The following is a 19,919-nucleotide window of genomic DNA, read 5'->3' as shown; positions in this document are numbered from 1 at the left end:
ATGACATTTGTTATGTTATGAAGGAAAGTGACTTCTGACTGATTATATAAATAAATTATTAAGTATATTCATTGGCAGGCTAAAGGTTTCCCGGCACATTAGAAGCAATGACAAACAATGGACTCACATCCTTTTGGTTATTGGCATCAAAATAACAGAGGTTCTCATTGATAATTTCTTTAAATGTTTATGTGACATTTGTTCTTAAAGGGGAGATTTAGTTTTGCTATTTATAGCAAGGCGAAACAGGTGCTTGCCTTCTTCCATGTAAAATGTGTCCCTATCTTTTTAGACTTCCTGGGTAAACTCTCTTCCATGTAATTCCTTAAACCTGTGCTTATACAGTATGATATAAACATTCTAATGCATTTATCTTAAAAGGACAACACCCAAAACTAGATACAATGCTAGAGTGTCACATAGTCTGATTTTATCTCTTTCTTTCTTTTTTTACATAAATGAATATCGTAGCTGCCATTTATTCCCATAGATAAAATAAATATGTGCTTGAGAGAAAAAAGATAGGCAGGGCTGGGGGGATTCTGTGAAAAGAAAGACAACAAGATATATAGCTTTCCAAATGGGATCTGAGAGCTGATACGATATGATATGGACCAGAATGATGTGGCACACATCACAGCTTCTCCTCTGGTTTGTCAATTTTCAGGGAAATTTTTGCTAGCGCAAAATGATATCTACTCTATTTATTGTTCAAACATCTTGTGAACCAAAATGCTCAATTCCTATAGACCTAAATTTCAACTTATTATTATACAGCAGATTGTAGTAGTTTTCATCTTAAGAACTTTTTTCTCTGTACAATAAAATTATAGAAACAAATCTGAATTCTAGTGTACCAAATAGATGTAAGTTAAACAGCCACCCAACAGCTATAGCTTGTCCAAAAATCTACAGCAATTGTTAATTTTCTATTGTGAAAAGATTAAACATCTGGATGACCTCTGACATGATAAAATCAATAACATATAATATGACTATGGTTTAAGCAGTCTTTTCTTGATATGGATTAGAGAAAAAAATAACTGAATAAAATACAAACAGCCACAAATAAAAATAAAATACACAAAACTATTATGTAAACTTTGAAACTTTTTTGTATAAATGCAAACCATATGCTTTAAAGCAAAACTCTAAAATGTGCATTTTTAATCTTGGTTTAAAAATGAAACATTGACATTTAAGCATTCTCAAACAGAGTGATCACAATAGATTTTTAAAGTTGAATTATAATGTGGAAAATTTAAATTTATCAACTCCTCTGACTTGTGCCAACTAAAATATTATTTATCTTTATTATTTAATTTCAAGAAATAATGGTGAATAACTTCTACTGCAAACATTGGATTTTCAAGTAAATATTTGTACGGTTTGGTAATAGTTTTTTCAGTAGATTCCTTTCATAGATAATACCGATAATCTTAATTAACTTTTAGCACACTGCTAATGTACCAATTTCATTTTGATTCCAAAGTAGTTTTTGTACTTGGATCATAATTAATTAATTATTATGCTTAGGATTCATTTTTCCTGTCAGTATCCAAGGGTCTGTAAACTTAATGCAAGAATGGAGACCTATGCTCCTGCAAATGTTGTTAAATGGCAGTCCCAGCCACATTAATGGGATTGAAGAATGCTGGTATTATAAATCAATGACATCTGGACATATATAAGTATGCCCCATACTGATTCAGAGTTATTATGAATATTCTCTGGTAGGGATTGCAGCTGCCGTTATCTTTCACCAGTGGACACATTGGCAAATGCTGACATGAACTGAAGTTCAACATTTGAAGGATTGAGCATTGCTCACCCCAATTAAATGGAGATAATTCTAATTTTCTAGCATGATATTTTGGCAAAATAAAATGGAATTGGAACAACATATGCATATAATATTGGTCAGTAGTGCGCTGGAGCCATCTTTCACCAGCTTGCAAGAGCCAATTGTTACTTTTTCTGGAACTTTGTGAGCTGACTGAGGCTAATGTTCAGCCTTGAAACCGAGTGTACCAATCAGCTGTTCTGCAGTTAAAGAAATAGAGCTGACAGAGCTGATTTTTACAGCATACTGGTGATATTTGTTGTTTTTGGTAACCATCTAAATATCACAAGCATGAAATACATACAAAATTAAGTTCAAGTTAGGTAACTTTTGTTAACTCAGCACAAAATTACCAGTAAAATTAATCTGAAAACTGAACACCCTTTTACAAAGTTTACAGAGTTTGTGGCAGGCTGCAATATTCAGAATAGTAGCATATGCAAATTACTTATCCTATTACCAGGACAGATCATTTAATTTAATTTTATGAGAGATTCTTGTCTATTTCTCCCCACCATAAGTGTAAATTATACCCAATATTTTGACTCCCTCTGAGGTTTTCTAATAATTATGCAGACAAGACTCTGCCCAATGGAACCATAGGAAAAACTCTCATGAATTCCAAGGAAATGCAAATTTAATCACATCAGACTTTGATTCAAATCTCCTTTTTCAGAATGAGAGCTGCCTCATATGATTTGGATTAAGCTTTTGCTTCAGGACACACAATGATTTCCCATTTAATTTGTCTGAAGGGAGCATTCAGTATAAAATCAACCTCATTCGCTTAGTTATATACAAATGTACCACAACTAATGTTAATATACTTCAATATTCCAATTAGACTTGATAACCTCCAGTGCTGGCTGAAGGGTATAAACCTCTGCTTTTGGGTCCAAGGAGCTTAAATACAGCATGGCAGAAACCAGATGCTTATTTGGATGATACTAGTCTCACTCAAGTAAGAATGTCTTTACACTGCAGCTTATTAAATGTATACAATGGCTTGGATCCAGAAAGTTCCTTTAAAAAGCAGGATACATTCTTGTTTGTGCAATGGACAGAGCAACAGAATTCCAACAGTTGCTGCCAAGGTTTAATTAAAGGCACTACACCACAAGCTATCCTGAAAGCAGAATTTTAGGGCTGCAAGAGTAACAAAGAAGCTGTATTATGCTAACAGAATTTGCTCATTGTTCTTTGGGCTCAAGCTGAACTGGCTAGCTTGATTTATGCAATTTATCTACCACCACAATCTGAAGGATTCCAAATAGTTAACGTGATCAGATTTCTCGAATACTTAATCTTTCTCCAAGCTGGCATTGCAATTCCTATTATAATCAGCCCACAGAGTTCTGGGTAGGCAAGGTGAGAATTCTGGGAATCGTAATTCTAGCGTAGCTGAAGGATGTCAGGCTGGAGTCAATGTACTGTAGCCTCTGTATAGTCCAGCAACAATTGATTAACTATCCAAATCTTCAAAAAAGCAGTGTATTTTAAAGGATATAGACAATATTATTTGTCTAAGCTTCACAGTACAGGTAGTCCTCGACTTATAACAGTTCACTTAGTGACCATTTGAAGTTACAACAGCACTGAAAAAGTGACTTATGATCACTGCAGCATCCTCATGGTCACATGATTTACATTCAGAAGCTTGACAACTGACTCACATTTATGACGGTTGCAGTGTCCTGGAGTCATGTAATCAGATTTTGTGATCCTCGGATGAGCAAAATCAACGGGGAAGCCAGTTCACTTAACTGTGTTACTAATTTAACAACTGCACTGATTCACTTAACAAGTGTGCCAAGAAAAGTTGTAAAATGAAGCAGAACTCATACAACAAAATTTTCACTTAGCAAGCTAAATTTTGGGCTGAATTGTGGTCTAAGTAAAGGACTACTTGTATATTTCAAGCTTGTAAAGATTTTTCCTGTAAAGCCTATCTGAGCCAACATTTCAGAAAAGGTGCAACATTCCCCTTTTGTCAGCTTTGGAGGCCATATTCCACGCTGCCACAAGCCTGAGAAAGTGGGAGGGGGGTGGATTCAATTGAGTAGCTCTAAGTAGACAAAATAAAATTCTTTTGTTAGTTCAAGGTCATTGAGTATGGTGCAGGATGAAATTAGGATCTTACTTTTGGATGGATCGTGATTGGGCCATGTGATGTGATGACAGCAAGGGGGGGATGGATTTGTAGTTTGGGAAATTGTAGGAAGCCCGGAAACTTTCAGATTCGGGATTCCACAGATGTGCCAGTTCTATCCTAATAAAGGTTCTTTTGAGATATGTTTGTGAATTACTGATTGGAATGGAGGGTTGTTGGACCCCTGACACCTTTGCCTACTGATACCAAGCTCTGCCCCAAGCCATCTGAGTGATGCTGTGGAGGTTCTGCCTCAGTGCCTGGAAGCTATGAGGGTCTGGATGGGGCACCACTGGCTGTAGCAACCTTAGGAAACTGAATAGCTCTGGGTTTGGGACAGTTCTAGGAACCTGTAATGATACGTAAGAATGAGCTTAGGAGATCTGGGGAAGAGATGCTGCCTAGGGAACAATCAGATGGAAAGAGGGGAGAATTCACAACTGCATAATGGGCTGTAAAATGGTAAGTGATTTGTATTTTCAGAGTTTCATGATTGCCAATGTAAACAAGAATTATTTTGTTTATTTTTTATTTATTTTTATTTGTCAATTGCTTACAAGATAATAGGTATAAGTAAAAACATAGTTATGAATACATGGATACATATAAGAAAAATAAAAGAAATAGGACGGGGACAGTAGGCATGTTGGTGCGCTTATGCACGCCCCCTATAGACCTCTTAGGAAAGGGGTGAGGTCAATAGTAGAAAGTCTAAGGTTAAAGTTTTTGCAGTTTGGGGAAGAAACCACAGAGTCAGGTAGAGTATTCCAGACACTCTGTTGCTGAAGTCGTATTTCCTGCAATCAAGTTTGGTGTGATTAACCTTGAGTTTGTATCTATTGTTTGCTCTTGTATTGTTATGGTTGACAGGTAGGACATTGCAATGTATGATTTTATATACTATACTTAGATCGGACCAAAGGCAGCGTAGTTCAAGGTTTTCTAGGTCTAGAATTTCACGTCTGGTGGCATAAGGTGTTCTGCAACGAGTAGAAGAGTGGAGAACTCTTCTTGTGAAATATTTCTGGACTTTCTCAATTGTGTTAATATCAGATACGTAATGTGGGTTCCAGACTGATGAGCTGTATTCAAGTATTGGTCTAGCAAATGTTTTGTATGCTCTAGTTATTAGTTTTTTATGCTCTAGTTATTAGTGTAATTATATAATTAGTGTAATTATTAGTGTAATTGGTGTAATTATCAGCTCATCTGATCTGTTTCCTGTCTGCTCTATCTGTAGAAGCAGACAGGACCTTCCATCTTTGGTTCTGAATGGTGTTGCACTGCCTCAGACAGAACTAGTGCACAATCCGGAGGTCTTCCTGGTCTTGTGCTCATGCTCAAGGAGAAGCCTTGGCTAGGAGGGCTTCTACACAGTTATGGGTTGTGCATCAATTGTGCTTGTTCCCGGATGGGGAGGCTCTGCAGCAGTTGTTCATGCTCTAATGATTTCCCGATTGGAATACTGCAATGCACTGTACATGGGGCTATCTTTAAAGGGCATCCAGAAGTTTCATCCAGTGGAGAATGTAGCTGTGCATGCAGTCATTTGGCTTATGTAGCTGTGCAGGCCTGTCATTTGGCTTATGTGACACACTTTTCTATAAGTTGCGTTGGCAACCAGTATGCTGCTGGGTACAATTCAAGGTGTTGATATTTAAAGCCCTTTGTGGCTTGGGCTGAATTATTTACAGGACTGTTTGTCTCTACCCGCTCTATCCTGTCTGCTATGAAAGTTGTTGGTGAGGCCTTGGAGGAGGGCCTTGTCTGAGTGTTCTACCCTCCCTTGAAATATCATTTGTTTGAAGTTCTGATTGGGCCTGACTCTGCTGGCTTTCTGCAAGGCTTTGAAAACCTGGCTCTGTGCTCAAGCCCACAACCCCCAGAGTGTGTCATGGAGCTTGTTTGTCAGTTGTGATGAATGTCTAATTTCCCACCCATCTTTGGCTGCTATGTGTGTTTGCATATTATGGTTTTATTATTTTTTAATATTGTTAGATGCCCAATCATGAATGAACATATAAACCCATTAAGTAAATAAATAGATTCTCAAAGGCAATGATACATAAAAGATATTTTAAGCTAAGGAGCCATTTCCATCAAAATATGATGTGACTGTTCATTTGTACCTGCAATTTGGTTTTTCTGTTTTTGTATTAAAATGGCTACATCTCCTCTTGCTGTCTTCAAAGGAACTACTAGGTTTGCACTTCTGCTGAAAATGCTTGACAGCACATGACAGCAAGTGATTCAGTTTTTTGTCTAATAATATTTTTAAATCCTGGTAATGTATTTCTAATCCTGCATTAATTCACACTGGTGCCCTACAGTTACCTACAAGTTTTATTCACTTATAGCAACCCCTCTCCAGTTTGATGTTAAGTTTCTGGCTTTTTCAGTGATAAAGTTTTCTAAAAGTGACCTTTGCTTTGGAGCAGCCAAAGGGGAGCAATGATCTTTGAAAGAAGCTAAAGAAATTAGCTCAAGTAGACATAAAGGCACTATGTTCCACACATCTAATCATCAAACAATTTTACTTTATCTGAGATCGTCAGAAGAGATTATATTGTCTCCGATCTTTTCCTTCCATTTGGGGGGCATTGTGACAGCTTTGAACAGTATGTCTCTTATCTGTAGAAGCACCCAAGGGTATAAGCCCCTGTAGCATTGACAGTCTCAAAGTCCCAACAAGCCCCAAATACCTAAAAGGCATTTTCTTGCCGTGAAAAGTACAAGTGGTTTGCTGAACTTTTGAGTGTACAATAATCCAATGAATTCTGCCCTGTGGAGAGAAGACAAGCAGATGGGACTTGACAATCCTAAGAAAAGCTGTCTTGTGTGACCTTTTGCTCTTACTCCCCTCCCCCCCCCGCTCCCCAAATGCTGCTTTTAAACTGCAGCAACTCTCATCCACATCTCCAGCTATATGATGTTACCATAGAATCTTAGGACTGGAAGGGATCTTGGGGGACTTCTAGTCCAATCCTCTGCTTAAAACAGGAGCCTTATACCATCCCAGTCAAATGAATGTTCAGTCTATTTTTGAAAATAGGAGCACCCGCCCACAACCCCAGGAGGCAATCTATTACATTGATTAATTGTTCTCACCTTTAGAAAATTTCTCCTTACTTTTAGGCTGGATTGCTCTTTAACAAGCTTCCACCCATTACTTCTTTGTTCCTTCCCTCTAGTTCAGGGGTCTCCAACCTTGACAACTTTAAGACTTGTGGACTTCAACTCCCAGAATTCCTCAGCCAGCTTTGCTGGCTGAGGAATTCTGGGAGTTGAAGTCCACAAGTCTTAAAGTTGTCAAGGTTGGAGACCCCTGCTCTAGTTTCTTAGAGAATAAGTTCTCTCTCTTTTGTAACAGCCCCTCAAGTCCAGGAAGGCACTCATAATCCTTCTCTTCTAGAGGCTAAATTAGTTCCCTCAACTATTCATTGTATGATTTGGCCTCTTCATCATCTTCGTTGCTCTTCTCTGTACACTCTCCAGGGTCTCAACATCTTTTGTGTATCATAGGGACCAGAACTTGACACACAGTATTCCTAATTATTAGCTTTTAAAAATAGTTTATCTTGCAGGCATCACAGTTGGGAAACAAAGAGGGAAAAATGTACAGTACAATCTCTGATGTAACTAGTGAAATGGAAATTAAAATGAAAGTATTCCCCTGTGCTTCATTGCACTGACTTATACAAGTTATATAGACAAGCTTTACCATTTTTGAGACAGGCTAGCGTAAATGTCACTGTCACTAAGAGGAAACGTCCTTTCCTATCCAAATCTGAAGAAAATTTTGTACTGTGGCTTGTCCATATTATTTTCTCTGATTTAGTGCATTGAAGCACAGAGTTGCTAGCTTGGTGTTTTTATACCATATATATATATATTAAAAGAAGCACACACAGAAATTTTTGGAAAGGGAGGCATTTGTTATTCCATGAAACAAAATTGAAAACTGTGCTGAAATAATCTTCAAATAGCAAGAATTCTTAAACCAATGCAGAAACTGCCAATCAAAACACACAGGGCAATTTTTCAATAATTTTACTAATTCATAACAGCCATTACCACATTCAGTTTTAAGGCAGCTCATCTCCATGATTTGGCAGCAGTACAACTGCTTCAGGTTATTATGGTGGAAAAATAAAAGAATAATTTTTTAAAAAGTTCTCTCTTGTATTCAGTAGCTAAAACAAATGCACCACTTAATAAGTTGCTGCTGAAATTATGCAAGCAGACAAGTCAGTTCACTATATTTCTGTTCTCTATCCTATAGAACCAAACACATACTGTACAGTGCTTGCAAATATATCAGATTTTTCTCAAGAGAAGCGATCATGGAACTTTTAAAATAAAACTTGGGAGCCATTCCAATTTTTCAAACACAGTCATATAAATGTACTAATACTGAAATGTATTTTTAAGAAGTTGTATGTTGTACTAGCACACCAAATTATTATTATTTTGCAGAGCACGAGCCTGACTTTTTGAGATTAATTTTCTCATTTGTCCTGTAAGTATGGAGAATGGATTAGAGATGATAGTAGTGTGCATGCATTTATGCTCTTGCCTTATTACTGTGATATTACAACTAATCATAAACGGTACACGAACCAGTGCATATGGCTACAAAAAAGGCTAATGTAATTTTAGACAGTCTCAAATGAAAACATGATTTTTTAAACAATGGAAATGTTTTCATTTTCTTATGCTGAAAACAGTGGTATAGGTGACAAAGAATATAGGCAGAAGATAGAATTTAATATTGTCTGGGGTACGGAAAACAAATCCTGTAGGATAGGTTGAAGCACCAACTATGTTTTTCATAAAAAGAGGAACCCTGAAGACAGACACAACAGCATTCATCAAGTAGCTGAAGAGTTACCCATTATTTGTATCTTTACCGCCAGTCTCTAAGTAGATATATCTAAGTAGATATATTCTTTAAAAAGAACTACAACTAATGATATTAATCAAAGGAGGAAATGTTAGGATCTTGGTAGCAGAAATTTGAAAAGATATCCAAGTTCCTATCAAGAAAGTGAACTTCTCCTTATCTTTAAAGAAAAAGTTGGGGAATGCAGGAGACTGGACAAAAGAATGCCCAAGACTATGATTTTTCTGACTACTGTTCACCTCTCTGAATTACCCTGGGATTTTAAGAATGTGGTTTACATCTAATCTTTCCACTGGTTCTGAAGAAAGAAAAAAAGAAAGAAAGAAAGAAGGTAGGTAAGTAGGTGTTTCAGGGTAATTAATCCAACTAAATTAAAACAGTCCATTAGGAATATCTTTGTTCATATCTACTTATTAACTATTGACAGATTAAAAATGGTTATTTTATTTTCAGGTAAGAGCAGTCACCAGCATCTGGAAGAAAGATGTTAAGATTTCAGAAATGATATAGGAAGAAATTCCCATATTTGTCACTCTCAAATAACAGCTGTTTGGTATTATAGCACACTTATCTATATAATTGCAAATTAGTGGATGTTTCATTCTCTTTCGGAAATTTACAAATCTGTGAACAAAAACATTTGGGATGTACTGTACACTTTACTAAAATAATAATTTTCAAGCCAGTTTTCTACAACTATTAATTATTCATCCTTCCTTTCTTCTATCTCTTCTCACAAGTCTCCCAACATTAAAATGGTGTCTCCAAGCACCTTGGGTCACAGAATTTGTCTGTTTATCTTTGATCAGCCTTCAGCTCTGCCTAGATAAGGTATGTGCTATTTCCTTGGTAAAGGAGCAAAGGCAAGACCCTTCTTCCACCATACTTGCATATCCCTAATTGTTACAAGAAACATTCAGACTCTAATATTCATGATATAGAGGCACAGCCCATTACACCTGTTATCTGGATTCCTAGCCAGTTACCAGGTTTGAACTACTGAAACAGAGGAAATAGGGACTGAAGCAGGACCTCCTGGATCACAATACAAAGCATTCAAATAGGTGTGCATCAGATTATCTGGCAGGAGAAATAAACTGGCATTTTGACCTTAACCCCCTTAAGCTCCATTTATGAAATCTTCCTGAAGAGAGATAAATCAATAGAACTAAACAACTCATATATTTTAATATATTCTATATTCATTCAGTTTTAATTAAAAACATGGTAAAGATTATATTTGTGATTAAATTATTCACATGTCTGCAAGCCAATTCAGCTAGGCATGCATGTTCATTACAGCTCAATACATAATAAGGTAGGAAAAGCATGCTAAACATAACTACTGGACTTCTTTCCAATCTCTCTGACAACAGAGGTCATAGCAGGAATCTCCCATTTTTGTCTCTGTTATGAAGTAATGCCCCATCCATCCATCCATCTATCCATCCATGCACGCACACACTCACTCACTCACTCACTCATTCTCTCATTCATTCAATGAATCAAATAATCAATCAATCAAGGCTGCCCAATACTGGGTTGTTTAAAATTAAAACATTAAAAAAGCATATATCAAAGAAAATATAGTTGGCCAGAAGAGAAGTCACTTGAACCAAAACCAAAAGGTTGATAGCACCTTGATTTAGAAGGGAATTAAATAGCTTCCTAAAAAGACTACATGCTGGATGAGAAATATTCTATAAATATGAATTAGTAAGAAAAAAGCAAAAATACACAGAGTTAACAAAGAGTAACAAGAGTAACAAAGTAACTGAAAACAAGAGGATAAGTAGTTTTCTCCAACTTCATGCTCTTTAGATCGATTGGGATGGGAATTTTCAGTCAATTTGTGAAAGAAAAATATGGCTTAAAATGAAATTTATATATACATTTCCAGTTTAGAAAACTGCTGATAGGTCTACAGACAGATCATGAAAAATGTAGAAACAACTTGCAAAACTTCAACGATGCAGCATTGCAACCGCATTTTCAATAACATTATGTAAGCTCACATATGTTTCTGATTGCCAATGGAAATACTAAGAACGGATGACAGTGCTTATGTAAAGGAGAGAGTCCTACGAAACTTTCTTTACTCAAGCTGAAATTCATTTACAAAACTTACAGCTCATTTATGCCTCAGATCATTCTGTACTGTCCATTTATTCTGATGTAAATCTGCCGAAATTTCAAGGGAAGCGGATTTTTAAAAAAAGAATGGAAGACTGATAATTTCTATTATTATAAAAGTACGTGTCTTTATTAAAACAGAAATTCATCCTTCCTCTCTATTAGTTATTCCTATTCAAGAAACATGTATAATAAAATGAAGTCTTATAAAAAGATTGTATACTAAAGTCCTATACAATGGAAGATAGAAGATATGCTATGCTGTGTATAATAGGCTAAGATACGTGTTGCTATTTATAAATGGCATGTAACAGTATGTAAATAATGAGCAGATTTTTCTCTCAAGCAAATGTTGGATTAGCCAACAAGTATACTCAAGATCTGTAAACAAAAAAAATTATATATAATTTCCTATAATTTGTTTGCATTGCTTTATAAAATGGTTCAGTATTTCATATGAAGTAAATATTCACAAACGGGGAATATTTGCCTAAAGCTCAAGTCATTCTTGTAATGGTTATAATACACATATATTCTATTTCTGAAACGAATAAGTATATAAGCAATAGTTACCTGCACTTCGTAGGTTAGGATCTAAATCAGGCATCTCTTTACAAGCTTCTGGACTAACACTGTATATGGAAGCTCCTGCTTCATTGGTAATGCTGTAATATTAAAAGCATACAACATATCTTATATTTTAAGAAAAATGATGAAAAAAATGAGCAACAAAAACCAAAGATTGATAAAAAAAACAGTGCTTGTAGAGACAAAAATGCATCAACCATTATCTAAAAAATAAACTTGGCAAGATTGTGTGTTCGTGTGTGTGTGTGTGTGTGTGTGTGTATTCTCAAATTTAAATATATGTGGTATATTTCCATTCTTTACAATCTGAATACCAAACATTAAACTCATGTGAATGTCACCTGTTTAGAATACTGTCACTTGTGTAGATGGCCTTATTTCAGTTAAGATTTGTGAACAAAGCAGACAACATTACATCCTGCTTTGGGAAGATCTTGGGCTACATAACTCTTATACTATTTGTAAGTGAACATTTTATTTGGAACACATCAAGTATGCAGTTGAAGTTGAAGTAAAAGAGATCAAATATATATATATATTTAGATGACAAGAACAAAACAGCAGCAGGCAATCATTAACAAAATTCAAGGTGTATTATTTTATTGATTTAGGCCATTACATAAAAGCCAGTATAACATGATTGTGCCAAGCACAGGTCCCTTTTCATCAGAACATTTAATGAGTGAGTTTGTCATTTGATACATTTAGAATTTTGAACTATAATTCTGAAATTGTAGGTAACTCTGGTATTAACAGCAGCTATTCATCTGCAGCAATAATATGCCTGTCACTCCAAAAAGGCAGTATGCATCCACATAACAAGGTTATACAAATGTATCTTATATTTATGTTACAGCACTCCCCAACATAAAATTAAACATGACTTTCCTAAATTAGGATAAAACCAACTACTTCTTCGTAGTCTCTGCAATAATCCCCATACCATCTCTTTCAAAAGCTAACCAAGTCTCCTCTGAAAGCTATCTGAATCACAGCATCACTGAAGGCCAGCCTTAATAGCTGAAGTTACAAACACAAAATGCAAACTTACATGGCAGGAGTATCAGTTATCCGCTGCTGAGATGCATTCAAATGCCTCTAAAGCTTTAGACAGAGGCAGATGCAAAGGGAAACTGAAATAAGGATCAGAACTGAATCTTATTTTAAAAGATTAACACAGAAGTCCAGAAGAGGGGATTGGCTCAGAGAAAATGAATTCCTTTTCACCTACTAGTGCAAACTTTCAGGCTCAATGCACGGGAAAGAAAACAATGGCATTTCTGTTCATAGAAAAGAACCAGCCCCTTTCAAGATCTATGGGTCAGAGGCAATTGGATTCAATTTTGTCCATTTACTGAAAATGCAACCTGCATACAATTGCTTCTATTGATAAAGAAGCATTTATTGTAAAGTATTTTAGAGAGAAATATTAAAACCTTATCCTGCCTCCAAACAAAAGTGTGGGTCATATAAAAATCACAGAGGTGAGGCATGAAAAAACTAAAATATTGTAATAGCAAAGATTAAGATGTCCAAGGAATATGCCCAGCTACCTTACATTTTATCTTTGTAAAAAAGTCATGAAAAATTAACTTTTACAAGTTACTGAAATAATTAGCCATTTGTCATTAATTTAATTAACATTGCCTATTTGCTTTTGCCTTTCCAAGTTGCTAATTAAAATATGAAATCAGCATGGATGAAAGCATTTACTATGTTTCAGAAAATCCTTTTTCTACAAGCTATCCTGTGCTAAGTTTCTAGTATCACATTTAAAATTACTCTAGACTGCTAAAACCCCACATTACTTTTGTTGAACTGTGATAAATAAAAAGGGCTTTAATTCAGCCCACACGGCAGTATTAAAACCATTGCACAGAAAATTTGTCCTAATATTTTCTTTAGGAAGTCTAAAAGGAATTACCTTTTGAGTAATTTCTCCCAGTGTATTGTCAATTATTTCTGAACAACTGATAATACTTTCAAGTGCATTCTTTTTTTTAAATAAAGCATATAAAAAGAGCATCCACAGATTAATACATTTTCTATCTCAGTAGCAAAAAAAATAATCAAATCACTATTCCTCACAATAAGAGAAGGTCCTTTTATGTTCACATCACTATTGCCACAGATGTGCTTAGTTGTGAATGCTTTAAAAACAAAACAAAACCAGTAAACAAAAGCCCAAGCCACTTTACTTTATAAAAATGACATGTTATTCTACATCTAAAGAATGAAGTTATTCAATCTAAGGATATTATTTTATTATTCATGGAAAATTTTAAAATAAACATTAATAGAATGATGAAACAGAAGAATAGGGGACTGTTTCAATAAAAATACATATTGTTTATATTTCCATTATATAAAACTTATATTAAGTTTCCTAATTGCATCATATTGACTCTTCCAATTTTTCAGATGTAAAACATTAGAACAGTCCAAGATGCAAATGAAATATATTTTCAAGCAAAGAATATAAATTATTTTAAAATACTCTAATCTAGAAATGCAATTTTTATTGTATTCTGCAACATAATATGCAACTGGTATATCAAAATAAATGGTAGCAAATACAATATAGAAATATTAATTATTACACCCAATTACTAGCAGGAAAAATAAAGATAATACTGAGCAGGAACTTTTATAATTTTTGATGAAAATTATGCCGTGCCCAAAAATATTTACATTTATTACTGCACAAATTTGGAAACTCTCCTGTGAAACTGGACAATACTGTGAACAGGCACATTTATAAAAAAATATATGTATTAATTTCATCCCCTCTTAGCCAAGATTTTACTGGCTTACCATGATTTATTTCCAAAACCACGTAGGCAAGCCTGCCCATGTGAAGTGGGGCAGGGATGGGGGTAGGAGGAGGGTCTAACTATTCTTGATTACAGTTATCAATTACACATGTTTCCAGCAACATACCAGCAGTCACAGATGGCAATCTTTTGATCCTGGGTAATGCTTAAAGTGGAATAAAACATGGAAAGGACAAAACTTGGAACTTAAGACATTTTGATTTTTTTTTTCAATGGATACAACTAAATCTAACTGGAAATTATACCATCTTTTCTAAAAAAAAATTGTGGTTCTAAGATATTAGAAACATTACGAACTGAACTGAATTAAAAAAAAGGATCAGAAAAATTGACTGTATCAAAGAACAAATATATTCTTATGATAACTTATAAGAATACTTTGCTGCTGTATTTTAAAAGTGTGAACATATTTTTGATTCTTCATCATAAAATGACAAACTTCTCAGAACATTAAAATCATGGAATGCCGTTATAAAAATTATTACCAGTAAGCAGCAGTCTCCAGAGCGAAATGTCTATGGAGATTTTCAATCATTCTGGTCATGGTTATCCCAAAGATGCTTTTTCCAAAAGGCAACTGGACTTTCTTGTTTGTTTGTTTTTCTTTGAAAACATTTCACTTATCATCCAAGAAGCTTCTTCACTTCTGAACTGAGCTGAAGAAGCTTCTTGGATGATAAGTGAAATGTTTTCAAAGGAAAAAAACCAAGAAAATCCAGTTTTCTTTTGGAGAAAGCACTTTTGGGACAGTCCCCAAAGCAATCTTCTTCAACTTGTATCTCTTCATGTTTATTGGGATTAGCATTCTTCCAATTCTTAATAAACATGCCACTGGCTAACTAGGCTGGGAATTTTGAGAATCGTGGTTCTAACATCTGGAGGACATCCAATTGGGGAATCATGATATTGAATAGTTTTGAACTAGGACCACAAGGTCTTAGTTCAAATCCTCATCCACATTTAATATCTTTTAGGTCATCCTGATCCAGTTCTACTTGACAGTGGGATTAATTGGAAGCAGGGCATGGAGAACTCAAATTTATAATCAGAGCTCTCTGGAGGAAGAGCAGGATGAATTTGTAGTAAAGCTCTCCTTAGAGTGGAAAGCTCTCTTTCTCCACCTGGAAGAGATAATCAGGCAACTGATTCTGTGTTCAAGGCATTAAACTGCTGGAAGCAAAAGAAGATTTTTTTTTTTTGTATTGAGCTATCAATATATCTGGTCTGAAAAATTCAAGTACAGAATCTTGTATTTGGAATATGGCTTGCCCCCAGCAGAGATACTAATACAGATACTGCAGATCATTGGGATGAGATAAAAGTAAAGCACTTCACACATTAATAGATCAATGCAAGTGATAAACAATAATAAACAGCTTAGACTTTTAAGAGAATTTTTAAAAACAAATTCGGGAAAGATAAACATCTTCGGGTTTCTAGAATTAATGCAATCCATATACTATAACTTTAAAGTTCAATACCTGGAAGACAGTGATTTTAAATAAAATTTTAGGAATACAAGAAATAAGTGTGCATCATCTGAATTTTAATCTGTTTTAAAATGGCAAAAAAAATGAGGATGAATTTTGCATTCTCTGTATGTCTTACTCATAGTTAAACAAAGTTAAAATATATAAAATAGGTGAAATAGAAAATATTTATTGGAACCAGTTCCATTTATGGCAGGGATCCCCAACCTTTTCGACGCCGCGGCCCGGTTCCGACATCAGCTGGCGCCGCGGTCTGGTATCGGCGTCAACTGGGCGCCGCCATCTTTTATGACGAAAAGGTGCTTCCGGTGACGTCATCGAAGCGCAGTTTCGTCATAAAAGATGGCGGCGTAGTGCTTCTGGTGAGCTTTTTCGGTAGAAATGGCTTTCTACCCGGAAAAGCTCACCGAAGGCTGGCGCCGCCATCTTTTATGACAGAAACAGCGCTTCCGTGAGCTTTCTACCCGGAAAAGCTCACCAGAAGCGCTTTTTACCAAAAGATGGCGGCGCCCCAGCAACCAGCTGCCCGGTAAGGGTTGTTCATGGTTCCAGTGCCGGTCCGCATGGACCGGCGTTGGGGACCCCTGATTTATGGGATAAATATGTTTTGTATTACATAACATTTATTCAAAATTATTATTCAAAGGCCATGCTAGTTGAGAATTTTGTAAACAAAGTCTAATACTAGAGTCCCACTGAAAAGTTTGGATGACAACTAATGCATATGGTTGCTGGGTTTGCTCTCTCAGATATGTCCTCAAATGACAATATATGTGGAATTAAAAATTGACCTAAGCAAATAAAATAGCTTTGAGAAAACATTTTACAAAAAAAAGTTTCCTACAGATCTGGAATTCCATTTGTATGAACATCAAAGATATGTATGCTTAAAGAAAGGGGAAAAAGAAAACAAAAAGCTATTTGTTAGTTGTAACTTTCCTGTGTGAGATATATTTTGTAACAGTAGTGAGAAAAATGTAATCAATATGTTCTGTATAAAGATCACCACACATCTGGGTGACATAGTAACTGGACTACATAAACGCAAAATAAAAAGTTATTGCACACCATTACAATCTACTATCTACTTTCTTTATGAACCCTTCAGAGCAAAGGGCCAGGATTTAAGGAAGAAAAATCCATTTCCAGAACTCTATGTGATATAGGATTTCATTCAGTGGGTATTAATTTGTTCTTCCTGTTTTATTCTTAAAATATATTCCAAAGCTACAAAATTATTGCACCCATATAACAATATTGGGGTCTTTGAAATACTTAATATTTTATTTTTCTTTAAAGAATAAACATTTAGTCTGTTACACACAAATACAGGTGCCTTTGGCAAGTATAACTGAAGCAATATAGAGGATAAATACTCTTTCTATCCTAAATAATTTTCTAATAATGTGGATGAATCCCAAATACAACTCAGTTAAGGCTATTCAATGCAAGATAACTTTACTTGAAATACTTTATATTTGGTGTCCTCTGCATCATTTCACTTTTATCTGCCAAGATTTCAAAGTCGTATTTTCACATTGTACCACCAAATTTCATTCAAATACTGACACAGAATTTCCTTTTGAATAATACATAACGAAGCTAAATCAAAGAACACTGTTAGGAACTAAAGAGAAGTAAAATGATTATGACAGATTTTAGAAGTCTAAAAGTGTTGTTTTGGCACCATCTGGTGACTATCTACAATACTGCAAAAATATGGAGTGCTTCAGTATTTTTGGACATTGGACAAATTGGCTTATAAATACATGAACTATCAAACTAATGCAGTTTACTCTCCATCAACACTGCTTTTAAGCTAAATTTATTAATTAAAATCGTCCTTTGATATCACCTTCCTCGCTTTAAAAAATCTTTGCCACATACAGGAATGGTATCAAAACAACCATTTATTTTATAAATAAAATTTTATATTCTATAAAGAATGCAGATCTGAATGACCATATTTATGTGTTGCAGCAAAATACTATGTTTTATTATCCTTTGTATAAATCTTATTTCTAGCAACTGATGTAATTTTATAGTATGCTTTGCTAAAATATGGACATTCTATTTTAGATTAATGGCACCTCATCCACATTTTTGACTGTAATTTTTGGTTCTAATTTCACTCATCCAAATGCTGAATACTTTTTATGAAACTATAATTTAATTAATTAATGTACATAAACTTTTTTTTTCCAAATTCGCTCTCACCATTACTGGTCGCCATTGTACTGATTCCTCTATCAACAATGCTGAAAGGTCAGGCCCTAGCTATTAAACATCAAAAACACATGCCTGGCCACATTCACAAAAACCACATTCTTTACATGGAAGATCTGTAGCTTTATGGAAAAAATACCATCTCAAAGGGAGTTGCTGCTCAAAATTGGACATACAGCCAAAATATTGAAATGAGTTTTGACTGGGGGAAAAAAGGCCCATCCTTACCATCAACCAGGGAAAAATAGAGTGAAATCTTAAGGGAACCAAGATATCCTATGGAAATATCATCAAGAGTCTGGAGGACAACATCAATTGAACTTCTGGCTGTGGCAGAGTTAGCCTGCAATGCTGCATTTTAACCACTGCACCAAGAAGGTTAGAAGTAAATATATCATGAGAATGACGAAAATCTTGAAGTCCAAACTCAGTGGAGAAAATAGGTTGGCATTTTGCAAATGAACCAAATAGCTGAAGAAGAAAAAAGGACATTGGAAGAATATATGAAGGGCAGTGGAAAAGATGCACTAAAGCTAGTATACCATGAAGGCTTACTGAATAATGGAGAAAACAAACTGGTGTACAAGAAAAACCAAATGACAAGTAGCAACAAAGGTGCTTGGGATATTTGCAAGAAATACCATTTGCCTGCAGGCAAGAGCTGGTGGGATCACAAAAGAGACAAGAGTAATAGAAAATAAAGAAGCTAAAGTACTCTTGGATTTTAGAATTCAAACAGACAAACATCTGTTACATAACACCCCACACTTAATTGTTGAGAAGTAAAATAAAAAAAGAAGAGAAGAGAAAGAACTGAAGAAAAATCACAAAAAATGAAAACCTGTGAATAGAAATAGACTGGGAAAAGAAAGAAAATATAGTACCAATAGTGACAGATGCCTTCGGTGCAATCCCCAAATATCTGGAGCATCACTCAAACATAATCAGCATTGACAATATCACCATCAATCAATTGCAAAAGGGAATTTTACACCATCAAACAACATCTGCCTATCCCAGATCCTTGTGAAAGATGCAACAAATAGATGTCAAATCCAGTCCACACAACTGGCTCATAGTGCAATGAACCATAAAAACAACCTCATGAAACAAGTAAACCCATAATCAGTTAAGCAAATTCTGAATACTCAGCAAAAAGCACCATCTTCATAATCTTCCTAAAAGACAGCAATGGATTTTATATCTCATCAGCACCCCAAGAAGAAAGCCATTTTCTAAAATTGCTGCTACCAAGAAAGCACTATGAAGCTCCCACTAAATATTAAATCTAAAGTTTCTTTCACAGGATGAGAAAGTTCCATTTGCTGCTCATGCAAATGGAGCTGCGCATGCACATGCTTGCCAGCCACTCATGCAAAACCATCCCCTCTCCACCCCCCACCAGTCGTTAATCTGAAAACGTTGGGGAACTCTGGTTTAAGGCACTGGACAGAAACCAAAAGATTGTGAGTTCTGGTCCCTCCTTAGGCACAAAACCAGCTAAAAGACTTTAGGCCAGTTGCTCTCTCTCAACCCTAAGAAGAAGCCAATGGTAATTTCCAAAAATCTTGTCAAGAAAACTGCAGAGATTTGCCCAGGCAATTGCCAAGAATTAAGACAAAGCCAATAAACTCACCCCTGTCCCAATTGGCACTACATTCAGAGCCCTGCAGTATATGTACTTTCCTGCAGAATACTGGCTGCTAGCAAGCAGGTTGTAGCATTCTGCACCGATTTAGTTTCTAGGTGGTTT

At 35.4% G+C, this 19,919-nt stretch overlaps 1 protein-coding gene across 1 annotated transcript in view; it reads right to left on the bottom strand.

Annotated features, from left to right (window-relative positions):
• The window catches only part of SRBD1 (S1 RNA binding domain 1), a 146,701-nt gene that overhangs the window by 79,402 nt on the left and 47,380 nt on the right, over positions 1 to 19,919 (bottom strand). The window contains exon 15 of the mRNA XM_087953112.1: positions 11,602 to 11,693. Within this exon, the coding sequence (XP_087809238.1) occupies positions 11,602 to 11,693 (92 nt within the window). The remainder of the gene's footprint in view (positions 1 to 11,601; positions 11,694 to 19,919) is intronic.

Source organism: Notechis scutatus, chromosome 1 (genome assembly GCF_049901735.1).
Source record: "Notechis scutatus isolate UNSWTSFEM ecotype Mainland chromosome 1, rNotScu1.2, whole genome shotgun sequence".
Taxonomy (NCBI): domain Eukaryota; kingdom Metazoa; phylum Chordata; class Lepidosauria; order Squamata; family Elapidae; genus Notechis; species Notechis scutatus.
This window is presented reverse-complemented; position numbering and strand designations above follow the sequence as displayed.